The 23,575-nt window shown below is 40.9% G+C and overlaps 1 protein-coding gene across 1 annotated transcript in view; it reads right to left on the bottom strand.

The window, feature by feature from the left end:
• Positions 1-19,855, bottom strand: part of C9 (complement C9) — a 66,593-nt gene extending 46,738 nt beyond the window's left edge. The window contains exons 1-4 of the mRNA XM_063258105.1: positions 19,652-19,855; positions 6,123-6,222; positions 5,598-5,742; positions 5,192-5,339 (exon numbers count right to left, since the gene is read on the bottom strand). Of these exons, the coding sequence (XP_063114175.1) occupies positions 5,192-5,339; positions 5,598-5,742; positions 6,123-6,222; positions 19,652-19,782 (524 nt within the window). The 5' untranslated portion in view covers positions 19,783-19,855. The remainder of the gene's footprint in view (positions 1-5,191; positions 5,340-5,597; positions 5,743-6,122; positions 6,223-19,651) is intronic.
• Between the last annotated feature and the right edge of the window lie 3,720 nt (positions 19,856-23,575).

Genomic DNA, 23,575 nt, shown 5'->3' on the forward strand with positions numbered 1-23,575 from the left:
ATATGGGTCACCTTGTCATGCTTTTCTGTACCAGAAAGATAACAATTGAAATTAAAAGCATAAATGTACTTAAATTTTTTTCTTTATTATTATAGTATACATAAGTATGTTAATATTTTCAAACCATTATTGTAATGGTTAGACTCTGAAATGTCCCCCAAAGAGTTATGTATTGAAGGGTTCATGTCCATTGCAGCAGTATTCATTGGTCGGGACCTACAGAGACAACTTAATCAAGGGGATGCTGACCTCATCAAGAGACTGATCCACCTATAGCTTCACAGCTGAATAGGTTAGTAGGAGGTTGGGTTGAATCAGAGGAATATGCCACTGGAGGCATGGCTTGGAAGGATATTCATTCTCTCTCCCTACCTCTTTGTCTCTGACTCTATCTCTGACTCTGTCTCTCTCTGTCTCTCTCTCTCTGTCTCTCTCTCTCTCTCTCTCTCTCTCTCTCTCTCTCTCCTTCCGGGCTGCCTCCTCTTTCACATGATGTCACTATGATGCTCTGTTTTGCCTCAGACCCAAAATCATAGAGCACCATGGACTGGAACCTCAGAAACCGTGAGCCAAAATAAATATTTCCTCCTTAAAACTGACTTACATCAGATATTTTTTCTTAGTGATACAAAGTTGGCAAACACAATTGCTAAACACAAGTAAAAATTTATTGGATAACTATTTCAATGAAATGAGTAAGTTGATTTTCAAATTAATAGATTAATTGCTGCCTTTATGGATATTAATGCTAAAAGAGTTCAACATTAATTTATTCCTACTTTCTATTTTTATTGATTTAAATGACAATGACCTTAACTTTGAATAAAGAATGAAGGAATTTTCTTACAGCAGTATCATTTAACTGATATTTTTCAGAACTACAAACAAAATAACACATATGTTCTAGTCTTTTATCAAAGCTTGTTTTTATAATCAATTGTCTGACAATTAGGACATCTTTCTAAACTGATCATTAAAAATGTTAGAGACCACTTAATTTCCAAAATATTCGAGTCCAACTAAGCACCAACATTTGGAAATTGGAGGTTTTTCCATCCCCTAGTAAAATATGAGCTGCATGAGAAGTGGACTCCACTTTTGGAAAATAGAAGATACACCTAATAAAAAAGGCAAGAAAGAAGAATGAGCTGGACACTTTGAATGTAGCTGACTCATCAAGCTTGTAAATTTTATTTTAAAATGTGCATATAGAAGTAGAGAGCTACTATTAGATTGGTTAAGTAACAGTTAAGGACACAATTACCTTAAAACTTAGCTGTCTCCCCTTAGAATGTTTCTATGTACCCTGTATCATAGGCAAACCCTAGTTTGATGTTTATGTTTCCACGGAAGATCAAATTGACCAGTTGGCTGGATTTGTCTGGAAATTTACAGAGAAGCCGATACACAGTCTGAAACACAACTAAGGAAGAAATGTTTCAAAAACTTTGACTTCATTCCACTCCTACAGAGACAACCAGTCTAGTCTAAAAGGAGCCAATTATTTTCTGCCAAGAAACATGAAAACTTCTCAAGGATAGAAGGTCGTCACCTGGGAAATGAGAAAAACCACATGTGTTCTCTGGCAGCACTTAGAGATCCTATTTTCACACCTGCATCTAGAACCACAGGCAGTTCCAATCTACCAGTTGAACTGATGAGAAAGCTGCCTTCACAGGAGTGTTAAGCTTAGATTACAAAAAAGTAATTCCTTGCATGTTGTGCATCATTTGCAGCTGGTTTGAGTTTACATCTTAATGATGAACTCAAGATGGGTTGGAAGATTTCCCTAATCACTTCTGCCTCTCAGATCTTCTTGCCTACAAGACAAAAGGCTCAAACATTTGTGATACAACTATGTTCTGCTGGCATACTAATTTAAATGAGAAAGTCCTTTAAACAGGAAAGTATAAATTAATTGTATCAAGTGCTTGTGACTTCCCTATGTAGAAAAATTGGACTGTGACTACAGATCCATTTTGTTGAGTTTTTCCAGACTGACTTGAGTAGAAGCAGTTTATAAGTGTCGCTATAATTAGGGTGTTGAATCCTAATACTTCTGTTTCACACCCAGTCCATATGAGAATAATACATATTTATGATAAAGCTATATTTACTAACAATATCAATGATTATTCACAACACTTTTTTATTTTTGTACCAGGAATCAAACTCAAGCCCTTTTGCTTGCTAAGCAGGTACTTGTGTGGCTGAGCTATATCCTTGGCCTCCAAAGATTACAAGAAATATGTGAAGCATGTTGTTTTGAAACTTCCTCTTAAATGATAATTATGGATGTATAGTATTCTTTTATACTCTTCATTCAAACATTTGGGAAATAACCTTTTAAGGAGCTTCTTTTTTTTGTCTTTTTGAGGTAGAGTCTCACTATACAGTTCAGAATGGTCTTAGACTCACTTTATAGCCAAGGCTGGTCTCGAACTTGCAAATGAGTCTCCTGCCTCAGTTTCCCAAGTGCTGGGCTTACAGGAGTGTGCCATCACACCCAGCAAGAAGCTTTATTTTTTTAAAGGTTAGCTTCATGTTGTAGAGAAATATTTATAGCAACATGATGAACATGTAAGTGGTGGTGGAGTCATGGGGAGAAAGCCTGAGTAGCTGGAATGGTTGAAAACAATGTAGTTTTACACGAGTTAGAGAAACTTGAGTTTTGGTTTTGCTAACAAGCCGAAGGGCCCCAATTATTTTATTTAGTTCTTACTTATAAAATGAATGTAATACTTTCTCAAACAATCTTACAGGATTGCAGACCTAGAGAGATGAAATGTGTGTAAAGATTTTGAAAAGTTCAAAGTATTATGCAAATGAAAGTTGCCATAAAATACTAGATTTTATGAAGACTAAATTTGTTATAGACTTTTGCTCATGGTAATAGAGAATTTAATTAAAATGTGGATGGGCTGATTTATCAGGGCTAACCTCATGTTCCACTTCTATAGCTAACCTTTCACACAGCTTGGGCCCCACCTTCTTAGCCTTGAAAACTCAGCCTTCTGAGTTCCTCTGATGGCAACCCCAAATGTATAATGCAGGAGCTATTTAGAATCCCTCGCCAGCTTTTTGGTCTGTTTAATTATGACACTCCCTGACAAATGCTATGTAACAAATTTTTGTTTTCCCTGAACAAAGGAAACCAACAGATTATGAATGATTGGTTTTCAGTGAAGTGGGCCAAGATCTTTGTATTCTTTTCCTATAAGTCAAACTATAAATTTGCTCTGAGTGGAATAAATAACACATGTAATCTCATGCTCCAGAGTCTCTAGGTTAAGAAGAAAATTCTCTCTTGGATTCCAAATAAAGCAAAGTACAATAGCATTGGTCTTTCATCATGGATTTACAAAGTCTCCCTGTGGAAAGCAGCAGAAAGAGTTGGGGTTCACTGGAGCATGCAGTGATCTGGTTATAAGGCTTTAGATAATCCCGTACCATTTAATACTATGTACTAGGAGGGGCTAGTACACAGGAGGGCGCTTGATTCAAGATTCTCACCTTTAATCTGAGAGCCAAAGACACATGCATATATACACATAAATACATATTATATATATTTATAAATATATATTATATATATTTTAATTGTATTTATTTATTTGCTCAGGGTCTTTCTCCCTGAGCTTATTCTCAGTCTTTAAATTATTGGTTTTGTTTTGTTTTGTTGTGCTACAGAGCCTTACTGAGTTCCTAGACAGGATTCAAACTTGTGATTCTCTTGCCTCAGCCTCCCAGAGTGCTGGGATTATAGGCATACACAAGATTGTATGAACCGAATTAATGATGTATGAAATATTTTATCTGGCACCTGACTCTTGGATCTTGGGATTTTGTTCTTATTTTGATTAGAAAAATGGAAGTTTATTTGGCCGAGAGAGAAGAGATGTTCCCACTTTTAACCAAACTTGATACAGAGATTTTTGTATTAGGCACTACTCTGTACCTTTTGGTGGCAGGTTTCTTAGCCTCAGACTTGTTGACATTTTGGGTCTGGCTGCCTGTGTGTTGCAGGATGCTTAGTGCCATCCCTGGCCTCCACTCCCAAGATGTCAGTAGCATCCCAAGTCCTGTTTCCTACAGCTGGGTCTGCTCTGAGAGTCTCCAGACATCGCTAACTGTTTCCTGGGAGAAAGCTCCGCTATTTGAGACCCTGCATCAGCCTTGCTCCTGCCATCTCCTCTCTCTTCTTTCTTCTTGTCATCTGCATTTCAACTCTGAAGCTTTGCCCATGAATTTCTTTCCAGAAACGTAATTTTAGTTCAAACTGGTGCCAATTGCCAGTAGTTTAGAAGGCATATATTTATATGTTGTTATTAATCAACTAATTCACCTATTTGTCCACCCAACCAACAAGCACTTATCGAGCATCTGCTATGAACCAGGCCTCAAAATTATGAATATAAAAAGACATACTACTTTATCGGTGGTGAAACAGAGCCATGTCCATCTCTGTCCATGTGCCACTCAGTGGGAGAACAGCTGTCTTTGTCAGGGACAAGTTCACCCAGCTCAGGGCCACTAAGGGAGGTCATGCAGTGACACCCTTGGGATACAGGACACAACAGAACCAAACGTCAAGTTTTTGTTATTTTTTCCCATTCCTGGAGCACAGATCTCTACACTATTATGTAGACCCCTTAGTTCTAAAGTCCTAGATTTCCATTAGAGCCTACAGCCACCTGTCCAGAGCTCAGTGTTTTGAATGGAAATGAATCTGTGGCTCTGTCTGAACAAAAACCAGGACTTCAGCACCCCAAACTCTGTCCTCAGAACTGCTTCCCCTGAACTCGTTTCTCCTAGGTCAACTCCAGAGTGCTAGAAACTCCTGGAAACGTATAATCAGTATCAATCTAGGAGAAGTTCCAAGGGAAGACAGCCTTCCTGGGAATTCAAATGTTCTAATTTTCTGGTACTGGCCATTCAGTTTATGTTCACACATCATGTCAGTGCTGCTTTGATTCTCCTGATGTTCATACATGAACTATTTCACCTCTTACTGGACTCAGATGTACCATCCTGGTAGTGCAGTCCATTTTACAGGCACTACTAAAGTTAGGAAACTTACCCAAGTATGAACCTGTCCTTTGTATAAACCGCCCCACCACCCTATCATGGTCAGAGAGGTGGAGATATTTCCAGTAATTTTCATCTGGAAAAACTCAAGTGAAATACAGACCCATAACCTGCTGTTCTCGCCATCTCAGACTCCTCCACCACTCGGCTGCGGCAGGGGGGCCGGGGATCACTGTCACAGCTATCCTCATCTGAAAAGTCACCGCAGTCATTGTCATCGTTACAGAGAAGTCGCCTCTTTATGCATCTCCCTGTAGTGAAAAATCAGGAAAAAAATATTGTATCTAAGGCCAACTTTTCTTTTTCTCTTTCCAAAGTTACCAAATGCACTTTAAGGCTAGAGGTGAGGACCTAGACAAATGCATTTGAATTTTCTGTACAGAATACATCAACCGTGGCCTTACTGGGGCCCCTTTAATGCTTGGAAATGTATCTAGCAGCATGTTTATTTCTTTTTGCTCATGAGTATACAAAGAAACCCACAGAGAGCAGTTGACGTGCAGGATTACCTGTGCTGCACTGAAAGTCATTTCCACAGTCGTCCTCAGCCTCCAGGCAAGCCTCTGTAGGCACACACTGTTGTCTGTCTCCCAGAGCATCCATGCAACGTTTCCCATTAAACTGCCCAAAACTCTCAATGCTTCTTGAGCGAAACTGCACAAAACCAGCCGGAAAAGTTAGACTTCCTAATGCCAACAAAGGATTATGGTCACAGGCAGCAACCACCCTACTGCAGCCCCCCAATGCCACGTGAGTCCATTCTTTTAAGAGAGGACACAGCAGCATTCATTGACGTTGGTAAGAGCAGCACTTCGCATTCTGGGTTAGTGCCATCTTGCACACTGGATACATTCTGATGACGGTCACCCAATACAATGTACAGCCTTCAGATTCCCTGGCAAGGACAGCCACATACATTTAGATGATTGTCTCTCCTTTAGGGCTGGAACTCAGCTGAGGAGGATTCTTGCCTTACGGCTTTTTCTCAGGAGGTTCGAGCAAGTTTTTAGGAAAGAAAGAAGATAAACACTTACCATTTGTTTAAGGCAAGGATCACATTGTGACCATTCACTCCAGGCACTCATTTTGCAGTCTATGGGCAATGGAGGGCCATCACTTTGTGTTAGCTCTTGGCTGTAAATGAGATAATAAAAGTTAACATTTCTTAGTTGATCCTCATATTTTCCTGTTTCCACCAACTGGTTCTATTTTTCAGCAGTATGTAATGGCTCATGCTTACAACACAGCACTTGAGAGACTGAAGTGGAAGAATTGCAAGTTTGAGGCTAGCCAGGACAATGAGGGGACTCACTGAAACCTTACCTGAAACTAAAAAATAAAAAGGGTTAAAATGTAGCTCATTACAAAAGCTTAGAGTACAATTCCCAATCAGTATTGAAAAAACAAAACAAAACAAAACCTTTCTTACTTTCTCTCCTCTAAATCATGATACTGTGTTACCCTAAGTCCCCTTTGACACTTGATCATGTTATCTTCTATTTTTAATGCATCTTCTTGTTTCATCTGTGTGATACATGCTAATTTAATTTTCAAGCTAAAAACAGCATCCATAGCAAGAAGAAAACTAGCAAAGTAACCAGGCAGATATTTTACATTGACTAATCTTGTGTTTTCAGACACATGGTGAACACCTTGAAACAAGAATTCATGCATCACTTTCTGTACACACCTCCTCTCCCCGCGAGGAACAGGCAAAGCTTCCCCTTGCCCGGTTCTTTTACAGAAGTAAGACAGCCGGCCCCGCCATTCCTGAGGCAAGTACCTCATCAGTGAGGATTCTGTATATAAGTTCCAAACTGGATGCTTTATCACTATAGAGAGCCTTTTCCTGTCCTCAGAAAGGTCTGGCAAGTTTGTATTTGTAATCCCATGAAAATGTTACTGGAATTCCAGCAAGTGAATTCCAATCTACCACTTCCAGTGCAACCCAAGGTAAGAATAGAGATACTAAGACGTATTTGTAGTTATAGTGAGCCAAGGGGCCCTACACCTGGTCAGGATGAAGGTTCATCCAAACAAAGTCCTCAACCCAGGGCCCAGCCTGGGTTTTATTAATTCGTGAAGAGGGGAGTAGTTTGAGGATGAGTGACTTTGAGAATGGTGGGAAATATGTGAGTATGGTGAGCTTAGCTGTGCAGGAGGCCTGAAAGCACCTGTGCTGTATGTGGAAAGAAGGATGTACAGAAAGACCATCCTGCATAACACAACTGGGGAAGCTGGTGCTTCAGCTCTGGCGTGCCAACTTTCCTGTCCTGGGAAGTCATAGCCTCTTATCCCTAGGCTCAAACTCAGCTGACATCCCTGGAGCCATGGCTCTTCATCCTGCCCAGCTCAACTGTGTTCTGGGAGTCACAAGGCCTCAGGGTGGGGAGGGCAAGGTGGGGAAGAGGGACAGTAGGGAAGCGGTTGTCTCATAGCTTCAAAGATTGTGCCTCAGCACCTCAGCTAGTCCTATTTACATTGCTTAGAGCCAGTTGAAGGGAAAAGGAAATGGCTTATCCAGCTCGGTACGTAACAGTACGTGGAGATAAGGCCAGGTTTAGCCAAAGTGGAGGTAACTGTTCTTTGTTCAAGGAGAATTGTCCAGGTGGTCCTTCACATACCAAGTCACATTCCACTCCAGGATTTATTCTTGCTCTTTCTGGGGTTGAATGTCATATTTTTGGAATTTATAGCAATGCTTGGGAGCACATTTCTGGCTTTGAACTTTCCTCGCTCCCTTAGTCTGCCATCTGAATCTCTTAAGCTATTTTACAAGAATCCTACAAACCTCCTTCCTCTATTGCCCTGACTTGGCAACGATTTCCTCAGTGAAGCTTCCTGCACTAGAGGGATGATTGGGCAAGACCAGTTCATTCACAGAAACTCAGATCTTAGCTCTGCTTCGAGACTTTAATCAATGAAAAATCTCCATCTTAGCTCTTCCTTATAACCAGCTCCTTGCCATTTATAATGCAATGTGTGCACGTCTGTGACATTAAACAGAAACAAGGCCATGTATGAGCATGTAGAACAGCATCCCTGGGCTGCACATTTCTTCCACCTGCCCCTGTTTACTTCCTGCTCCTCACAAGGTCACATATATTTATATTTCTGTCTCATCCCCTAACAAGTCTCATCTCCTCCTTCGATCCTCCATGCCCCTTTTGCTTCTTCTGAATTTTGGCCAACTGCCTTGAAAAGGTGGCTTGCCTCAGTATCCTGCTCCTTGCTGTCCACTGTGTCTCAGCTCTGCTGCCCTGTGAGACCTGCTTCTGCCCAAGGAACATGATGACAGCTCTGGGACCCACTTAAGCTCTTCAGTCCTGACCTTATAAACTTCCTCAGAGCCTTTAAAGCAATCGATCACCCTTGCTTCTTAAAACAGTCTCTTCACTTGTACTGAGCAACACTATATTCTTCTCTGCCCAGTGCTCAGGTCTATTCAGGCTCCTTTCTCTTTTTCTTGGTGTTTTCATAGAGCTTTTGTTCCTATGTGTGTGTCTTAATGACACCCATAGAGTTCTGACCTTTCTCTGGAATTGTAAACTGATGAATTCTTCCAACTGGGCATCTGCACTTGGGTGTCTTTATGGTTTATTGAACTCAATGGATTCTCAAAAGAGTTACTTTTTCCTTTTCATTCAAAGCTGCTCCTTGATTTATGCAGTTATCCTAGCCAGAGTCCTTGGTGTTACTTGTGTCAACCTCCATCCTCTCACTGTTACGTCTGACGTCTAACCAGCCACTAAAACCTGTTGCTGATAGCCTTGTGAATGAGTCTCAGGTCCGCCACTCCTTATCTCTTCCAGGAGTACACTGTCATGGTTTGAACAATGAGCCCCAGAGATGTCCATGACCTAATCCCTGGAGTCTATGAACATGTCACCCTACATGGCAAGAGGCTGGGAGACTGTGATGAAGGGCAGGGGCCATTTTAATCACATGATCAAAAGAAAGGTGGGCTTGACAGATGGGAAAGCAGGAGAGGCAGGAGAAATTAAAGGCTTGCTGGTGCTGGCTCTGAAGATGGAAAAGGGAGCAGTGTGTCAAGACACCGGAGAGCTCTAGAACAGGGGAGTGGGGAAATGAACCCTTCCCTAGATCCTCCATTGAGGGATGCAGTCCTGCTGGTCCCTTGATTTTGTCCCAGTGAAGCTTGTATAGGATTTCTAACTTTTAGACCTGTAAGGTAATACATTTTAAGTGGCAGAGTTTGTGTCATTTGTTAACACAGCAAAGGGAAACAAATACCCACGACCCGGAGAGTTCTGCATAGCCTCATGCTACAGCCTCACTTTCGTCTACCTAAGCCCCAGACACGCCAAGCTTAACTTCGTTAGATGAACCCCTTTTTTCTGTAACTTCAGATCTTTAATCATGCTAATCTCTATTCATCATACTAATCTTATCCAGGACACTTTTTTATTAGGGTATTGGTCTTATCTTGGACACTTTTTTTTAGCATATGTTTATGATACATGATAGTTGTGCATATTTGGGGGAGCTAGTCTATTATTTCTTGATCATTTTTGATCCCTTTATCTGCCCCACTATCCCTCTTTCCTCTTTCCATGATTTTTACCCCCATCTTCAAAAGGTCTATTTCCCTGCTTCATATGATCTCTCCTTATTTTACTCTTTAATTACTTTGTGTTTTGAATTTCCCATATAAGAGAAACCATGAAATACGTGTATTTAATTTTCTATGTCTGACTTATTTCACTCGACATTTTTCTCCTGAGAACCTTCCTGAAGCCCTGGTATAATTTTCTGTGTATGTAGTGTTGCAGCATCTTGTTCTTCCTTATATTATAAACACCTTTGCAATGATATATTTCATTTAGTTAACTAGTGAATTTGTTAGTTTGTCAAACACTTATTAGTTGACTATTACTGGCTAAGTATGGGAGGTGCAATGATACTCAAAATAAAAACAACAAAATTAAAAACATGATTCCCTACACTAAATGGAGTTTATATTCCAGCTAAAAATATGAGTGAAACTAGAACATTTATGTCTTGTCCAGCTTTGCAGTATCTGAAGCATAGTGGTTTTTTAGGGAGTGTTTTTTGAATAAGTGAATAACTATGTAAAAAGAGAGGAAGGAAATCCCTGGCCATGTGGTCTTGGGTAGACCTAAGCCTGAAGTTCTCTAATATCCTGGCGAACCACTCACATGATTTTGTGCAAGACTTATTTGTTGTCCAGACCTGAAGATGCCATTTGGTAATCCTGACCCTTTTTGATAGCATCCTGAATATCAGAGAGTCTGCACAGCTTTTATCTATTAAAAGTACAGGCTAAAAATGTATTATGCAGGCTGCCAAAATTCCTAGAAAAATATGCTTTCCTTAAATTACGAGTATTCGTGGAAATCACACAGCTGAAGAAAATTTCAGCTAGAAGATCTTCATAAAATTAAAGCCTTGTCAGGAACCAAGGAGACTCAAGAAACACTGCCAGATGCATCCTTATGCCCTGTAACAGTGGCTGTCAATACTGGTTCTATACCCTTATCTCACATATTAAAAATAGGAATTTGGGCTGGGGATACAGCTCAGTGGAAGGGTGCATGCGTGGCTAGCATTTACAACTATCATGTTCAATCCTCAGGGCCACAAAATAAAGAAAATGAAAATATGAATTATGAAATCATGTTCCTCATTCTGTGTCAGTTCAGCCTCTGAGGAAGGGCTACAGACATCCATGTTTCTAAAAACCTAGCCAGGTGAGATGATTCTTGTCTATATGGTGATGAAAAATACTGCTTAGCAATATTTGGTAGAAACCTATGATATCTGAAAGGATGGAATTCAAATAGGTGTGGGGTACTCCTGATGACAAAATTACCAAACTTGAGACCACTGTTGACTTCAATATGTCACCTTACACTAGATTTTACCTACTAACATTTCTTTGTATATTCACAATAGCCTCCCATTACTTTGAACATGTGAGCACTTTGTTTCAGCATCTCCCTAGAGTTCCAGAGACCACACCCTGCAGACCAGTGCTACCTCAGCTCTATCCCTGTTACCCACAGCTCAGGCTGGTGTCAATGAGTCTTTGTCCAGAGGATACATCAGTGGAGGTTCATAAATGGAAGAAAAAAAGCCGCTACAAATACTGAGCAGTAAGGTTCAGTTCTCTGTGGGTAAATGAGAGACCAGACAGTGGTGCTAATTCTAGAACCCGGCAGAAGTTCTGTTCATCTGTCTTCATGTTAAGTGACTAAACTCTGTTTCAGTGACCCTAGCAGTGCCTGTGGGCCATTCTCTAATATCTGCGTTAAAGTGCAAAAGAACGACTTTCATACTCATGTATTTGCTTTCTTATTTCTTCTTATGGTTTATGTCTCAGGGTCTCCCCCAAACCTCACGCTCTTTGGTAGAGCTTTAGGGAAGTGATTAGATCCCCAGGGTGTGACAATCATCAATGGATTACTCCACTGATGGGCTTATTGGTGATTAAAATGCTGGGTGTGGAGTCTGGTCAAAGGAGATGGGTAACTGGGGATGTGACCTGGAAGGACACACTGCATCTTCCTCTCTGCTCCTAGCTCCTACCTTCTACCTTCGCTCTCTTTCTCTCTGCTTCCTGGTGGCCATGCCCTGAACAGCTCTCTGCTAGCATGCACATCTGTCATGCTGTCTTACCTTGCAGCCTGCCAACTATGGACTGAAATGTGAGCCAATATAAAAACATCTCCTCTTATGAATATCAGATACTGTGTCTCAGCACAGAGAAAGTGACTAAGATGCTTCTTCAAGATATTTTCTTTTATAAGTTTTGGCTCACATTTTAAACTTAGAATCAATAGGTCTTTGTCTTAGATCTCTTATTGGCCTTCTGGTCTCTGATTTGAAATCACTTCCTGGATAATCTGCACTACCCCCACAGGAAGGTCCTCCACATCATTGCCCAAAGCAATACTCACACCCCTCTAGATAATAGGCCCAAAGTATTAAACAACAGAAATGTATTTCTTCTACATTTCTGGAGGTCAGAAGTTCGAGATCAAAGTGTCTAGTGTTGGTTTCTTCTGCGGTCTCACTCTTGGCTTAGGGACAACCATCTTTCCCCTGTGATTCACTATTGTCTCTCTCTGTTGCTGTATCCAAACTTCTTCCACTTGAAAGGATAACAGTCATGTTAGGTTAAGGCTCACCCCTTGGTCTACTTTAAATTAATTATTCCTTCGAAGACCCTAACTACAAATATAGTTACATTAGCAGGCACTGGGGATTAGGAGTTCAGCATATCAATTTCATGGAGATACAGTTCAGCCTATAGGACTGATAAATGTTCCGATTAAGCAATAGCTTGTATTTGTCTGCTAGCGTCAGTGAACAGCTTTCTGAGTTTAGTTCCTCATGAAGCCTTTACTGTATTTTTGAGGGATATATTTGATTAGTCTCATTAAGTTTGTTTTACAGATGGAAAACTAAAAATGGGTAATGATACTACTTATCCCAAGTTGAACCCCTGATGACTTTAGAACTTACTTTTTTCTTCTAATTTAGCATAGGTTTGTCCAGACTCTTGTGTTGCCTCCCCTCCCCAAGCAGAAATTCTCTTTGAAATAAGCTTAGCAGCCATAGCTTGTTCAATAATTGCTTCAGGCAATTGCCTCCCAATTTTTAGACATTTCAAGACACAATAAGTTAATAAGAATTCAATTTATTTTAATACAACAGCTGCAGGCAGTGTATATTAATTGGACAACTGACTTTTGCCTGAATCTATCTTAAACTTACAGCTAACTGCTGTCAAGTAAGGTAAAAATAAACTGAAAATTTGCTAATATGTTTTGCTTCCACTGTGACAGGTATCTGGATACTTGGAGGAATAAGAGAGGAATTATTAGGAGGAAATAATGCATTGGTATATGTTGCCAAAAAAAATATTGCTGCTGAAATATGTTGCATAAATATAAGGAAAGGAAAGAGATGATATTTAATAGCTCCTTCTGTATTTCATTCTCTGATCCTAGTACCACCCCTTTGGCCCCTTTAACTCACTCATCCCATAACCATTTGCAGCTGAAGGGCTGCATATATACAATACTCACCACCTGCCTACCATCCTGCTGAGCTTTTAGGCTGAGCCAGGAAGTATTTGTACAGCTCTTTTTGGATTCTTACATAAAATGTGCTTCTAAAGTACGATACTCTGCAAGTGCTTCAACCTCAGCTTGGGGGACTTCCTATATTAAAGTGATGTCCTTCAGCATGGCAGGAGGCCCAACACTGGGCCAGAAATGCATTAAAGGAAAGGCATAAGTACACGCCCAGTCCCAAGTTCCTGTCATGAAGAGAAGTTTCCAGCTTTAGACGAAAACATCAGTTGCAATTTATACTCCATAACACCGTGGTCAGCCCAAGCAGGAAAGCACTAACAGTATAAAGAAATCTTTTTTTTTGTCAATAAATAAGACAGTGTGCACCCTTGAGTAGAGAAATGTAAGTTAATTAGCAGTGCATTCTTACCCCATAGTGCTTCCAGCTAGCTTAACTGATATAATTCATGAAGATGCAAAAATAATAAAATACCAGTTCCCAATTCAAAATTCTTTTCAAGACCTTTTCAGATTCTCCAAGTCTTACTTAAGATCTTTTTTTCACAAGATTCCCACAAGTCAGCATTCAACAACCTTTACTGAGGGCCCGCTGTACTTCAAGACTTGTTCTATTGCCTGGGGCTGCAACACAGACTGCATACATGCTATTACATTCTAGAGGGGAGAAGCAATAAGTAAGCACACTGAAAACAATGTGCAGAGCCTGGAAAGGCACATGACTTCTGAAGGAAACCACAGCAAGGCAGGAGGGTAGGAAGAATCACAGCGTGGGATGTAGAGGGAGACTTTTTATACAGAATTGAGAAAGAATAGTTCAGAGAAAGTATGAGACTTTAGACATGTGTCCACAAATTCTGTGACACTCCTTTCACCGAATGCAGGGTCTATGTGACTTTTCCTCCTGGAGCTGCCTGGGCCTTGTGATTTTTTTAATATAGAAGGCAGAGAAAGTGATCACTCAATGGCTTGCAAATTCTACTGGCTCATCTAAAGATATTTGCTTTAGATGCTTTTTGCTGCTATGCATGAAGCCACTTACTCTGAATCTATTGCAGAGAAGCAGGAGAGAGAGAGAGAGAGAGAGAGAGAGAGACAGAGACAGAGACAGACAGAGAGATTCTTGTGAAGGTTATGATTTGTCTGTTCAGCTTTGTTCAGCTGTATACCATTTGAATTGTCCCATTCCAAGGGGCAAACACTTGAGTGCAGAAGCTATCAAGGTGACCTCAGCTCCAGCCACCATCTAACTAAGGCTATGTGGAAAACCCTATAAACTGCTCAACAGAGCCCCAAACCCTCCAGATTCATGACCCAAAGAAGTAATGTTTATTCCTTTAAGCTACTGTTTTGTAGTGATTTCTTATCCACCAAAAAAATGGGCCAGGCATGAAGTCATGTAGGATTACATATCTGAAGGGATTTAGAGAGGAAGCTAAGGAAGGGTCTGAATAAAGTATTTCTTAAGGGCAACGTAAGTGCAAAGGCCAAGAGGTAGCATATGGGTGGCACAGTATGATGTTAGAACTGAGTGAGCCTGGAGAGCAAGCACACCTAGAGAAGGAGACAGGAGGAAGCTCTATCTCAGAGCCCAGGAGGAGGAGTTTAGATTTGATTGTGAACTTGTTGGGAATCCTTAGAGAGCAGGAATAAAACAAAGACTTATGCTTTCCAAAGATTTTTCTGTTTATGAAATGTTACGACATATCTGTATGAGGATGATAAGAGTCAGATACAAAAGGAAATTCAGAAGAGACAAAAAAGAAGTGGCAAAGAGGGCAAAATTTGAATTAAGGCAGAGCAGATGAAGACAGTACACAGGTGGCATCTCAAGCTTCCTGGGCACGTGGCTCCCTTAGCTCCATGGGCTTCACTCAGAGAACTTGGCTGAGGTGCAGCGGCCATTTTCTTTCTCATGCCCCTCACTAGATTGGAAGCTCACTAGGAGCAGGCCTGTGGTAATATGTTCAGTATTATCTGGCAGTTCCCACTACAACATCTGGCCCCTGTTACAAACTTGATAAATATACCCTATAGCATACAGACCAATAAATAAATAACCATCTTTGGCCAACAGAATCTGATAAATAAATAGCTTCTAACTATTGAATATGGAAGTGAAAAACTGAGGAAAATATAACCATGCTGAGGGGACAAATTGACATTTTGGATAACTTCATTTTCCTTTAGGTCCATCTTTTCTATGCATATATATTTGAGTATTTTTTCCAGATTGTTAAGATAAATTTGACTAAAATAAATTGACTAATAACTGCTAACATGCATGAGTACTTAGTTTGTGTCAGAAACTTAAATCTGTATGTTATTATCTACTTCATTCTTATATCAGCCCCATATTTCTTGCCATCATACTTCGAAGGTAAGGAACTGAACCAGAGACACAGGGAGAAATTTTCCCCAGATTATATGGTAGCAAGGGCAGAATTCAAGCAGTTTCTTTTCAGAGCCCACAATCCCCGCCATTTTCCAGCCTTCTGAGTCCTGGTCTAACATGCCTGAACGACACTTTATCAAAAAAAACATATATATAGACTTTAAATGTATTTTTAAAAAATGTACAAGTGACGCAATAGGAAAAAGATGATTTAAAATTTTGCCAATATACCATTTTTCACCTGCATGACTGACAAACACCAAACTAGTCAGCCCCTTGCTCCTGCTGGCAAAGCCAGGGGGAAACAAGTCCTCACATACGCTACTGGTGCAAATGCAAAATGATACAAGCACCATAGGACCCCAGGGTCATTTTGGCACAGTCACAAAGGTGATTACCTCCTGACCCAGCTGTATCACTTCTGGGAAGTGAGAAGTGATATAATTTATATACGCAGGTGCAGGATGATGTATAAATAAGGTACCCACTGCAGCTCTGTTTCCAGTACAAAAGACTGGAAGCTACCCAAATGCCTTTCAATAAGAGACGCACTACCTCAGCTGTTTGTACACACAGTAGAAAACTAATCATCTGTGAGGAGAATGAGGAAGTGTCTTTACAGTAATTTAGAAAGGTTTCTGGGGATATATTATGTCAGAAAAAGCAAAATGCATGACAATAAGTATAATATGATGCTTTTATAAGGCAAGGAGAAGAATCAGATAACATAGGACTGCTTTAATTAAATGTAGACTGGGGTGGGAGGGGACATGTCCTGATTTACATAAGATAACACAGATCTCATGGAGAGTTATGAGTGGGAAAAACAAACTTTTCAATGTGCACCTTGGTTTTTTTTTTTTTTTTTTTTTTTTTTTTGAACCATGCACATACTTGGCTCTGGGTGAATAAGAGAAGAGATAAACACAGCTACCTGCACGGGGAAAGTAACATTTGCGAGACACCGTGCTGAGCGTACTGTTATCTCAGTTATCCCTCAGGCCAGATCATGCTACTCCATCTGTTTCACAGGTGAGAAGCAGATTCGGGGAAGTCCTGGAATTTGCCAGCATAGTAAACCCAGGCATCCCGGGTTAGCAGATATGCTCATCTTCCTCCCACGGTGGTTTTTAACATTTCCAGTCTGCCCTGAGAAATATAAGATGATGTCTCCCTATGGACCTATTCTCCTGGGCAAACTTCTCTTTATACAACAAACTAAAACCTAGAGAGTTAGAAGTCCCCAGTGGTCCACAGGTGATGGGGGCTCTGTGTGGTTGGTGCACTGTGACTGCTGAAGGCTCTAATTCTAGCCTCCTTCTCCAAAACAAGAAAGGGTATCAAAGTAAAAGGTACAGCAAAGGGACTGGTATAAAAATACCAGGCATTTATGGAGTTCCTTTCATGTGCCAGGAACAGATATTCTGACCACTTTACACACATCACAATGTAATGTTTCCAAAAAACCTTACAAGATAGATGGGATCATCATGGTTATGGGCTGAATTATGTACTCTCTCAAAAAGATATATTGAAGTCCAAAGCCCCAATACCTCAGAATATGATCTTATTTGGGAGTAAGGTTTTACCCAGGTATCAACTTAAAATGAAATCATTACAGTGGGCCTTAATCCAGTATGACTAGTGTTCTTATAAAGAGGGAAAATAATTTAAAGATGGCCAAGTAGTGACAGAGGCAAAGATTGACAAGAATTGCCAAGCTTTGCTGGCCCGTGCCAGAAACTAGGAAGGATCCTCAACACAGATTCAGACACCATTGCGCTGACCATGCCTTGATTTAGGACTTCTAGTTCCTGGAGCATGATGGTGAGCCCTCTAGAGCTTTCAATTATGCAAACAGTGCACTGCAGCATGAATGCCATCATTTCGCCACCCCTGGCCTGTGATGCAATAAATGTCTGTTGTTTAAGTTACTCAATTTCTGCTGCTTTGTAATATGGCCCTGAAAAATGAACATGATCAACATTTTACAGTAGAGAAAACTGAAGTCCGGAGAGTTCTAGGTGCTTACTCTAACCTGCAAGGTTTATATGGCTTGAGCTGAAGGAGCCTAGCTCCAGAGCATGCTTTGACGAGATCACATACATGTTTATAGAGAACATTTGGAAATTTTATTTCTTTAGCTGTTCATTACGTGAATTATTTGACTCATTTCATGATGGAAATCTTTGAACCCTCTATGTTGACCTCAGACTCTATCAAGGGCAAAGCACTGTGTTCGGAGCAAGGCAGCCCCATCCCAGTCTCCAGGGCATGGCGGTGGGAGCGTGTGGGGCAGGTGGAACTTGGAACTGTTTGGGGGCCAGTCAGGGGGCTTCGCTGGGACAGCTGAGTGTGGCCAGGCCCTGAGAGTGTAAAGTTGAAAGCAATTGAAGCCTTCCCCACAGCCCCTCGCTTTGGATCAGTAGGAGCCACAATCCAGGAATTCGGTGTTTAAATTTTTTTTATAATTTAAGAGTGAGTCAGAGAAAGTACGAGAGAGCTAAAGCAACTTGCAGTAACTGTCTTCCGAGTAAAGTTCCTTTTGTGCCCAGATGCTCAGAAAATGAAAATCTTTTCTCCGGGGAATAAAACTGCTCAGGTAATGTAGGAAGAAAAGATGACAAAATGAGCCGGGGCCTGTGCAGGTCCAGTGACACTTCTGTGAGTCCCCTCCTGGGAGAGGCAGCCCCATAAACACTTTGGAAAGTAGAGCCCAGGTTGAGAGGCAATTCTCACTACACGTGGGAGGCAGAAAAGGTGGACTTGAAATGGACATCAGAATCCCAAACAGAATTTGGGTAAATCAAGAGTCAGGTGACTAGAAGGGACAAGCCATGGTCATCTGGGCAGAACACTGTGTAGACCAGTGTTTCACCTTTGCTGGACCACTGAAGTCAGGGACATTTCCACACTGTCAGCATCTCACCTCATACTGTACTGGGTCACCCTGTGACTTCTAGATGGAAGAAGCATGCCTCATGGGACCTTAAATTCCAGCAATCCTAGGTGCCACACACATGTTCAGGGTGCAGTTATTCTCCAGTTGATTTACCTCCTTAATGTGGTTCTCTGCTTTGTTGGGTTACTATTGCAAAATGCTGGATAATGTATAAAAGATTTACTGTGCCCAAGATTCTGGTGGCTGCAAAGTTCAGACTGCATGGAAAGCTCCCCAGGGATGCTTCATATTTGATCCCAAAAGAGAAGCAGAAATGGTTGCATTCAGAAGAACTATGCATGTGACCAAGAAAGTCACAGGCTGGGGAAGGATGAGCCTCACTTTTTCTTTTTAAACGTATGTCAGGGACCAATCCATTTCTACCAGATTTGACCTACTCCAAAGAGACTGTATTTCTCTATTCATGAGTGTGAGGTCCCCTGAAACCTGATTATTTGGCACCGAGCGTCACCTCTTAAAATTTCTATCACCTTAACATAGCCACTCTGGGGGACACGTTGCTATACAGGATAGAAACCATATGTAAGCCATAGCATGTGGGTTTTGCAATCCTCCATAGGACCAGAGCAGAATAAAAAGCATCTTTCCTGGAAGAACAGCCATTGGATCTGTACCATGGCACTTTTTCAATGGGAGAAATGCAACCCCAAGCCCCTGGGTACTGTCTGGGACACAGTATGGACGCCAAGGAGGCGAATCACAGCATTTAACCTTTGCTTAAGGTGGCAGCGAAAGATCAGCATAGTCAATAATTAAGCGTTAGGCATTGAGACAAAATGAAGAAGAGATTATTTTCCTTAATGTTAAACTTTTTGAAAACTAGGAACTCATAAATCCAGGCTTATCATACACTGTTGACACTTCCAAGTGTTAAAAATAATACCCCAGCCTTAACATTTGAGTGGCTTGTTTAAAGAAATTTCCAGAAACAGCAGTGGATTTCCAAGAAAACTTGCAAAGATCCCTGTATGTGTTTTCTTATCTCTTTTTAAAGTTTAAATCATCGGGCTCTCCGTATCACTGCTTGGCTTAACATTTTTGTCTGCTTTGCTGTTAAGAAGTAATTCTTGAAATACCAAATCCCACAACAAAATACCAGAGACAAATAGGTAACCCATCACTCACCCAAGAGCGGGCTCTAAAATTAGGCCGCTTATTTCTAAAATGCAGATCGTAAAGGTGAAGCTTCTACGGAGGGACATGCTGCTTAGCTGGGCAGCTCCTCTGGAGGTGGCCTGGCAGGTCCTGTAGAACATTTATTTGCAAGTGGCCAGAGGACAGGAAGCAATTACTGTTTGTCTGTGCTAGGGGATTTGTGTGTTTGGGTTAACTGGACTCAGAAGTCCAACCAAAGGGAGTCATTTTGTAATTCCCACACTGATAAGTACGTTCAGGCAGTGAGTCAACATGCTAAAGTGGCTGAGGTTAGCATCAGTGCTGTGTAAAAACAAAATCACAAACAAACAAACAAAACCCTTCTAGAAGTTCTCACCTTGGGGAGCTCTGAAAGAAGGGATGAGGGTATGTGTAGTCTTGGGAAAAGGCTCATAAGTGATTCTCACAGAGAAATCAACTCAAAATAAGCAACAGAATGACACTTAATGGCAAGGAAGGAAGGCACAGGCACGGATATTTCAAATCATCCTCTTTGTGAACGTGAGTTCCGTGGGCTGCTTCCACATGGGCAAAGTGAAGCACAGAATGAATTTGCACACTACTTTCTTTGCAAGAACGATGTACCTTTGTGAAGAATGAAATGTAAACTCCCCAGAACATTAATAATATCTTCCAAAGGACGCGGCCTCCTCAGAATTGTGCGAGCCAGGAAGACAGATTCTGAACTGCAAAAAGTTGCCTCTGCCCTTGAAACGTGTTTGCCTCTTGTTTTCGTGTTCTCCAGGACCCATGGACAGGGCGAGGTGGTCTGGAAGAATGTGGACTTTACAACTGCTCTGAAAACACAAATTGCACAATACAGTGTCTGGGACATTTGAGACATCCTGATGCCTGTCCTGCACCCACATTAGCCTAATTTAATTGCCCTGAGATAGGATCCCACTTTCATTTTTCTGAAAAAAGTTTCCCACATCATTCTACTACATGGCCAGACTTGAGATTGAGAATAAACACCTTGAGAAAAAAGATCAGATGGAGTTCTGTAAGCAACCTAACACTGAGTTTTAAAAATACAGCCTGACACAGTTCTTAAGGGGACTTCATTTACTAATGAGAGTATTAATTACAAATATGTAATGAGGTATTTATTAATGACAAACTGGCATTAACACATATAAAAGTAAAATAAGAAATGGGGTGTGGAGGATAATAGAACACATAGCTAGTTTTTCCAGGATTGTTTTACCTTTGGCCCTGATGATCCTACCTGGAACAAAAAATATTTACTTTTTTGCTCCTGTCCTTTTTTGGGGGGGGGGGGACAGAGGTCTCTAATGGGTCCAATTTCAACCATTCCTTAGTTAGCTATGGAGACAATTATTATAGTTGTATTGTTGGTCATGCAGAATTGCCAAGTAATAAGAGACCACCAGTGGGCATCCCAACACTTACAGCTATGTCAGTGAATGAGTCCCTGACCCAGAGACGCTTCCCATGAATCTTAGCAAATGACAGATGGGCTGCATCAGGGAGAACCTATTAGCTGTGAGGCACCAGTGCTGAGGTCTGTCACGTGGGCTCTTTGGACCATATCTGGACACTGTGCACCTCAGGACTTAAAAGCAGTCAGCATGGAAGGGTGTTTCATGCTAATCAAGACTGGTACTAATTGATAGCCTTTGTGATAATTAGTCTTGATAAATAAGTATGACTACGGTTTAAAAATTCCCCTCTCTTGAAGGCAAAGGATAGAGGAAGGCAGAATTTCTTGGCTGATTGGTAGGTATGAACAGGGATCTATTTTGAATTGCTCAGTTGTATTCATTTTGACATTGTAGTTCAAGTTAAATGTAATGTAGCAAAAAAAAAATAGCAGGAAATTATAATAACAGTTACTAATTGTAACTGTCATGGTGGACCTATGGCATGCATTTCACTGCAGGCTGCTTGTATTATGGAAAGCTCTAAAAGATGCACCATCACTGGCATATCATGGATTAATGATACATACTATATAATGTATAAAATACAGAAAAAAGAACAAAAAATAAATAAAAATAAATACCATATATGATGTATCTGACATGTTTTGAAATGAGACATTTCTGTGCATAACTAGGAGAAACAGCGCCATGATGTATTAAACTTAAAGATGTAAACGTAACAACTTTTAAAATTTGTGCAATAATAATAACTTCCAAAAAGAGATATGCGTTTGTGAAACTGTACAAAAGATCTTTATTAGTAAGTTCACAGATTCCCTCAGTGTGCAGCGGTTTCAAGTGGAAGATATGGTCCTATTCCATAGCTATTTCTTATTGAAACTCAAAGACTCATGGGTCGAGTAGGTTACAGGGAAGGTTTTAGCTCTCATTTGCACCATATCCACTTGGTGAAGATAATTGGAGTTGTTACTAGGGAGAACCAGGGGACAGCATTACTTTGAGGTTTTAGGTGTGTCCTGCTTCCCACTCCCTCCCGAGCATTTAGCACTGTGTCCACCATGTTAGTGAATTACACATACTGATAGATGAATGGATGAATACAGATGGGACATGGGTATCTGGGCAGTGGTAGTGACATCCCAAGGTCACATAATTGGACCCAGCTCTCTTCACTGCTGGTCTTGGGTTATTTCTACTGTAACAGTGTAGAACAGAGGAATTCTTGTATAATGAAGAGAGAAAAACGAGTCCTCTATTCAGAACTTCAGTGAGGGTGACGTCAGGCTGGTAAACCCTTTACAATAATAAGGATTCATGTGGTCCAGCTCTGTTTACATGCAACTACACAGGGCCCGCTTGACTGCACTGAAGCATTTCTTTTTAAAGGGAAATTCAGCAGAATCCCCCCTTTTCTTTTAATATTCACAGTACATGCCTCTGCCATGCCCGAGCGCTCTGTTCACCAACACTCTGGGCTGCTTTTCTTTTTTACTCTCCTCCCCACTCAAACTCCAGCCTTTCCTCTGGCCATTTCAGTGTTCCTCTTCCACTACTCTTTTTCCCCATTCTTTTTATTTCATCAACTCTATCAATAGTTGTCTTAATTTATTCAACCCACTGCCTTACTCAGTGTTATAGAAACACCCAGAATGGTTTTAGTTTTGAATATATCAATACCATATATCAATACCTCTGGCTAACATTCCCAATGTTTCTTATCTTTCACTTTATTGAGATGTCCAGCCCCTTGATTTCACCAGCGGTCTTCCTTTCCGGTTATATCCAAACTCCCTGCCCACTAACGAAGTGGTTTTCTCAGCTCATCTCATGCACACCTCTTCTGTCACTTGTGCAGTATCTGCAGACCCTCAGTCTGGGGTGCTTTACCAATCTGCCTCCCCTCTGCTTTGCCTGAGTCCCAATGGATGCTAATGTCTATTTGTCTGTCTCTGCTCCCTGCTCAGACCCATCTCCCCATTTCTCTCAGTGGCTCTTTGGCTTCCTGTGGGCACCTTCCCTGTCAACCTCCCTGCATCCCATAACATCCTAGAGGAAGGATGCTTTTATTTGGGAAAATCCGATGCTCCATTCTCATTTTCTTTTCCGGATTCTGCTAAATCAGCTCTCACTCATGTTTCCTCAATATCTTCATTTTAACTGTGCTGTGCCTTTGGCTTGTGAACCTTTTCGAGTCACTTTTATTTTAAGTAAGTCTATTTACTCTTTTTTCTTCTTATTACTACATTATTGACCAAACTTCTGCCAGATACCAACTTTCTCACTGGTTTCAATCTAGTTTTTTTTTTTGCCTTTCGCACTCCATTGACTACCTCCAGGTTGCTACAGTCCACAGATACTTCCTTGTTCTGATTGTTCCTCTTGGAAGCACTGTACCTACTGCCCATTCTCTGCACTTTAAAATTTGTGGGCCCTTTGACTTCGGTGACCCAGTATTTCCTTCTTGTTTACTAGCTCTTTTTCCCTGTGC

The sequence above is a fragment of the Cavia porcellus genome, unplaced genomic scaffold, assembly GCF_034190915.1.
Source record: "Cavia porcellus strain 051 isolate PalLab524CR breed Dunkin Hartley unplaced genomic scaffold, mCavPor4.1 scaffold_11, whole genome shotgun sequence".
NCBI classification, from domain to species: domain Eukaryota; kingdom Metazoa; phylum Chordata; class Mammalia; order Rodentia; family Caviidae; genus Cavia; species Cavia porcellus.